General features: G+C 53.6%; 2 protein-coding genes and 1 long non-coding RNA gene across 5 annotated transcripts in view; 1 reads left to right on the forward strand and 2 right to left on the reverse strand.

The window, feature by feature from the left end:
- The window catches only part of Abhd14a (abhydrolase domain containing 14A), a 7,560-nt gene extending 7,245 nt beyond the window's left edge, over window positions 1-315 (reverse strand). Inside the window, exon 1 of the mRNA XM_031343925.1 lies at window positions 160-315. The gene's annotated coding sequence lies outside the window, so the exon portion shown is untranslated. The remainder of the gene's footprint in view (window positions 1-159) is intronic.
- Window positions 316-380: 65 nt separating this feature from the next.
- Abhd14b (abhydrolase domain containing 14B) lies at window positions 381-5,210 on the forward strand. Of its 3 annotated transcripts, XM_031343928.1 has the most exons (4): window positions 757-1,302; window positions 2,266-2,493; window positions 3,653-3,894; window positions 4,231-5,210. In XM_031343928.1, exons 2-4 carry the CDS (start codon window positions 2,283-2,285, stop codon window positions 4,408-4,410), a joined length of 633 nt encoding a protein of 210 aa, XP_031199788.1. In that variant the 5' UTR covers window positions 757-1,302; window positions 2,266-2,282; the 3' UTR covers window positions 4,411-5,210. The 3 variants fall into 3 exon arrangements, with proteins under 3 accessions (XP_031199787.1, XP_031199788.1, XP_031199786.1); XM_031343927.1 differs by lacking the exon at window positions 757-1,302 and adding an exon at window positions 381-468 and having other exon boundaries at window positions 3,653-4,337; XM_031343926.1 differs by having other exon boundaries at window positions 3,653-4,334.
- Window positions 3,441-5,505, reverse strand: LOC116072458. The gene is made up of 2 exons (XR_004111461.1): window positions 4,977-5,505; window positions 3,441-4,895 (listed from the first exon to the last, which is right to left on the reverse strand). It is a non-coding gene; the product is annotated as an uncharacterized LOC116072458 (long non-coding RNA).
- Window positions 5,506-5,535: the final 30 nt, after the last annotated feature.

Raw genomic sequence — 5,535 nt, forward strand, 5'->3', positions numbered from 1 at the left:
AAAAAAAAAAAAAACACTGACATTCGCGTGCACAGGGGCACACTTGTACACGTGTTGCCTGGCGCTTGCGCCTTCCGAAGGATTCTGCCCCAAGCGGTAGGGACAAGGATGGCTGATCCCCGGACAACCTGAGGGCCTACTTCCCTGGGGGACACTCACCGCGCGGACAGGAGTGACTAGGAGGGCTTCGGTGAGGCGGGGCCCGGTCTAGGCGGAGCCAACTGCCAAACAGCCTGCGGACTGTGGCACAGACTCCTCCTCGGTAACCAGCCAGCTAAAGGCCAGCCCCCCTCCCCAGGCACGCTTGCGCAGTACGCAGCTGCAGGCCAAGCCTGGTTACTAGGGAAGGACGAGGGGCGGTGCCCTAAAGCACCGAGGCCCGCCCCTCTCAGCCCAGATTTTCGGAATTGTTATTGGCCTGAGGTTTGAGAGTCTGTGGAGAGCCACCCGGTTCGTCAGTTTTCCCAGGTTTGTTTGCAAATTGGGTTTTAGGAAAAGACCCACTGCGTAAGACTGTCATGGAACTTGAGAACAGGTCAAGTCTCAGAAGAGTTCTTGGCAGCGAGCTCTCCTAGTGTAAATGCTAGATGATGTTAGTGTCCTGCAGCAGCTCCAGGCTTCTGCCTAAGCATCTTTACTCACCCCGTTCCCCTGCCGGGTCAGAGCTGGAGGTGTCCTCTAACTCTGGTCTGCTCAGGACATTTATTATTGGTTGGCAACCTGTGATCAACGTCTGGTTTGTCCCAGGTTCAGGCCTCAGTGTTGCAACCAGACCTTGGGGCAGAGAGGCCAGGAAAGGCGCAAAAGATTCACTACTCATTGGTACCCCGGCAAGGCTGGCATTAACCAGATTCATTCTACAGGCTCAGAACAGACTCCGATGTCACCTGGCTGAATTTTGGCGGAGCCTTTCACTCAGATATGTGGGATGTCAACCTAAGAAGGTGTACAACACTGTCTTGTGCTACCTTGACTTGGGGTGAGGGACGGACAGCAAAGATATCAGAAATAGCTTTCGCCCTTAAAGTCAAACCATTTCCGTGCGGGGCAGATTGCTGAGGCTTTCAAGATCTTAAACCCTGTTTTTGGTGCATATGGGGTGGAGGTGGGCTTGGGAAAACAGGTTCGATCAAAGAACGAAGGGTTAAGGCGCGACCGAGCCTAGTGGCAGCTTGTGACCAAGAGAGGGCGCCTGGAACGCCTAGGCCTGTCCCCACCTCCTGCCCAGCCCCTACCCTACTTCTCTCCCCACCCGCCAACTGCATGCGCCATTCTCCTGCGGAAGGCCACGCACATTTCCAGGTACCACCCTGCACTCTCGACTCTTCTCTCTCTTTCTGCGTCTCCACTCAGAACCCACCTGCCCCAAGTCTTCTCATCTCGGCTCTCCAGGTCACCTCTCTCTGGGCTACCCCTCCTTCCCGTGCTTCCTCCAGACAGACTCAGGGATCCGGAACTGTGGCCAGTGAACCGAGGGAGCCTTGGCAGCGCGGGTGACCGCACAGCGTCAACTGGTTGAGCTCCAGCGGCTAGCGCGCTGAGCACCTCGCGTCCCTGGCAGTCAGAAACTCCAAAGTCCTTGCTGACCGGTCCATGTGTTTCTGCTTCTGGAAAAAGGGCCTTCATCCCAAACAAACTTGGTCTCCTGCCTGTATTACTAGTTCACCCACGGTCCGATAGTGCTGGTTTAGATGAGGCTAATCAGGACAGTATTTACCGTTGTTTGAGCACTTACTATGTCCTAGGCATATATAAGTTTTTCCCTCATGCACAGCCTCATTTAATGTCTATGACCTAGTATTGAATAGTCCCATATACCAGTTTTTACTAATTGCAGATAGCTTAACTGATATTCTTTCACTTTTTGCATGGCTTTTTTTTTTTTTTTTTTTTTTTTTTGTCTTTTCAAGACAGGGTTTCTCTGTGTAGCCCTGGCTGTCTTGGAACTCACTCTATAGACCAGGCTGGCCTCAAACTCAGAGATCCGCCTGCCTCTGCCTCCCAAGTGCTGGGATTAAAGGCGTGCACCACCACTGCTGGGCAGGTTTTCTTAAATTCTTAAGTGACATTCGTAATTCTGCCATGTTTCTGTGGTGACAGTTGAAGCCCAACATCAAGCAACAAATGAGAGTGGCAGAAATAATGATACCTGCTTTTCCTGACCTTAATCCAGATCCTAGAGACCTGGTAGGCACCTAACTGCTCCCTGCTGCTCGGAGGGCAGGGTGTTCCTTCATCTCTCACCAGCCTGACTTTGAACTGCAGGCACCTCACCATCAGGCATGGCCGGTGTGGAGCAGCGTGAGGGCACCATCCAGGTGCAGGGCCAGAGCCTCTTCTTCAGAGAGGCTCGGCCTGGCAATGGGCAGACTGTCCGCTTCTCTGTGCTGCTGTTGCATGGTATCCGCTTCTCCTCGGAGACTTGGCAGAACCTGGGTACTCTGCATCGGCTGGCCGAGGCTGGCTACAGGGCTGTGGCCATCGATCTGCCAGGTACTTCTGGGCCAGGGTTGGGGGAAATGTGAGGACAGAGGACTGGAAGGATCTAGCCAAATCTGGGCCCTGAGCTTGGCAGTCAGGTAGCTAGACCTTTGTTCTAGAACGGTCAATACACCGCTCAGCTACTTTTCACTGGTACTGGGCCTGTGTCTCAATGCCTCTGGGCTCACTTCTACTCCCTCACCTGTAATGGTAGGGTACCACCCTCCTGCTGGTGATTGTCCCTAGTGAGCATGGAAGGAGACCGTTGTGTAAATGTATTAGCTAGGGCTTGACAAGCGGTAGGGGGTGCCCAGCTGACTGGAAGCAAATTACCTAGCTAAGGACCATATTCACAGTCTGATGCTAGCACTAACTAATGAGTCTTCTAGAGCCTTGGGGAAGCATGGCAGGGCCTGGTGGATGGCTAAGGACCTGGTCACCAATAAGCAGAGTTCTTGAGCTGAGCACCTGAGGAGGTGGGAACAGCTTCTAGATTGCTCGACGTAACCCGAATCGCCAGGCCCCACCACTTTTAGTGTCTAGTGAGGAATTGGAGACATAGCCTATCTGACAGGATCTAATCCCCTCACGGGCTAGAGCTGATACAGTTTCAGGTTTCAAGGGCAGATTTCCAGCCTGGCCAGGCTTGCTTCCAACAGTGGGTTGGGCTGAGCTTCACTTCAATGTGAAGAGCTACACATTAATGTTGTTGGGGGAGGGGGGGAAGGGGTGACAGGTCCCACTGCAGGAGCATTCTCCTCGGCTGTGATCCTCCAGCACCCTGACTGATGTCAAGTTGGGGCTCAATGCCTTTTAAACAGTTCATCTGTACAACTTTAAATAGCAGTAACACTCCTTATCCCCTGTAAACAGAGGGGGACACTGCAGCTGAGGAGGGCCGAGAGGCCTTACGGATTGGCATCTTTCTAGTAAACAGAGACCTGAGACTCAGGCCAGCCCCAATAGACTCCAGAGCTTCATTCTTATCAGGACACTGTTAGTTAGTACGAACACAAACATGGAAAGAATTGTCTCATTCTCGACACAGATGATACACTGGGCTGTGGGTGTGAATTCAGTCTGCTGGATGTTATATGAACCTGGGCACAGAGCAGAGGAAGGGACCCTTCCCGTTCATTGTCCTTGTCTCTCCTACACTGAATCCCTGCAGGTCTTGGGCGATCCAAGGAAGCGGTGGCCCCCGCCCCTATTGGGGAACTGGCCCCTGGCAGCTTCCTAGCTGCCGTGGTGGATGCCTTGGAGCTGGGACCCCCAGTTGTGATCAGTCCATCGTTAAGTGGCATGTATTCACTGCCCTTCCTCGTGGCCCCTGGGTCCCAGCTCCAGGGCTATGTTCCAGTGGCTCCCATCTGCACAGACAAAGTCAATGCTGGGGACTACGCCAGTGTGAAGGTACCTGGTGTGTGTGTGTGTGTGCATGTGTCACTGAGATGGTGTCTCAGGAGGAAGGTGGGGTCCATCCCTGGGGCTTCTTCACCTGGGAGCTGGGTAACCAATGGGGTGGTTTTGGGGAGATTCCTTTTGGTTGACTTAGACTACTATGCCAATCCCTGTATAAAACTGTGTACTAGGGAAAGTACAAACCCATGTCTCCACCCACTGGATCAGCTAGTCTCTTCTCAGGAGGGCAGGAAGACATTATAGAGGTGGTGAGGCCGGAAGCTAACCATTAGAAGGTGGGCTGGTGCGACAAGCCCCCCGATTCTGTCCTCCTTTCCTTCCTCTCAGACTCCAGCTCTCATTGTATATGGAGACCAGGACCCCATGGGCTCCTCCAGCTTTCAACACCTGAAGCAGCTGCCCAACCACAGAGTGCTGGTCATGGAAGGGGCGGGGCATCCCTGTTACTTGGACAAGCCTGATGAGTGGCATACGGGGCTGCTGGATTTCCTGCAAGGGCTAGCATGAGACTCAGACCTGCTGATAGCGGGGACAGACTGCCTACTCTAGGATCTCTTGCTGTCTTCTCCTGGTCTCTGGTTTCTGCCTCACCTGCAACAGGTCTGTCTATAATCTGTCTGGGTTCCTGTCATTTCTGTTTTTCTCTTGCAGCAACAGATCAGATCAAGGAGGTAAAATCAAGTGGAAAAAGCCTCGGATTCAAGGGGAGAACTCTGATTGTGGGTAATCCCTGAGCTTCTCCTGCCAGCTCCCTGCTCAGCTCTCACTTCTGCCTTACTTTACTTTCTGGTCCATCTCCCTCTTTGGCTGCTCTACAGGACAGCCATTCCTTCTGGCCACAGATAGAAACATGTATGCTTGTTTAGATCCATCCCAAACAGAACCTCTCCCGTGGGAGCAGCACTGGGGTCGGTCCACACGACTGGACCGACAGACACCACATTCCTGTGTAGCTTTGCATCACATGTTTGCACAGGTACATGTGCAGTTTCCTGAAGGAAGGGGGAGAGTCTTTGTAAGAGATTCACTTGCCAGGATAAAAATGTGGCCACCCCTAGATTTCTCTTACCTACCCATTCCAACTGGTCCCAGACCAGAATTGCTTCCTCGGAAGGGGAGGTGCACCCGTCTGCTTTTCAAATCTCCTCGCTTCTTCTTGCGGGGGCGGGGGGGGGGGGAGACCTGCACACCTCCCCAGGTCACCAAGCATGAATCTTCTCAACCAAGCCCATTTCCTGCTCTGAGGTTTGGGAACGGGATGAGAAGACTGACTGTGGAGGTCCCTGAAATAAAGTGATACAATTAGACCTCACATGCTTTTGCTGTCTCCGGAGCGCCGCCCCTCCCCCTTCCCCTTGGGACTGCCACTGTGGGCCCCTCCCCCACCCTGGCGGGACCAGATGGTCCCCCTGCCCTTTGTCCACTAGGCCAGATGGAGGGAAAGGGAGATTGGATTCCCCTCCCCACCCACACACACATCCAGGTGCCAAGAGACTCAGCCGAGGGGGGAGGGTGTAGGTCAGTGGGACCCATATGAGCCGATTACTGAAAGGGGGAGAATATCTGCTCTGCGATGGGGGGAGGGCAGGCTCAATTACCCCCACCCCCACCACACACACACACACACACACA

The sequence above is a fragment of the Mastomys coucha genome, unplaced genomic scaffold, assembly GCF_008632895.1.
Source record: "Mastomys coucha isolate ucsf_1 unplaced genomic scaffold, UCSF_Mcou_1 pScaffold23, whole genome shotgun sequence".
NCBI lineage: Eukaryota > Metazoa > Chordata > Mammalia > Rodentia > Muridae > Mastomys > Mastomys coucha.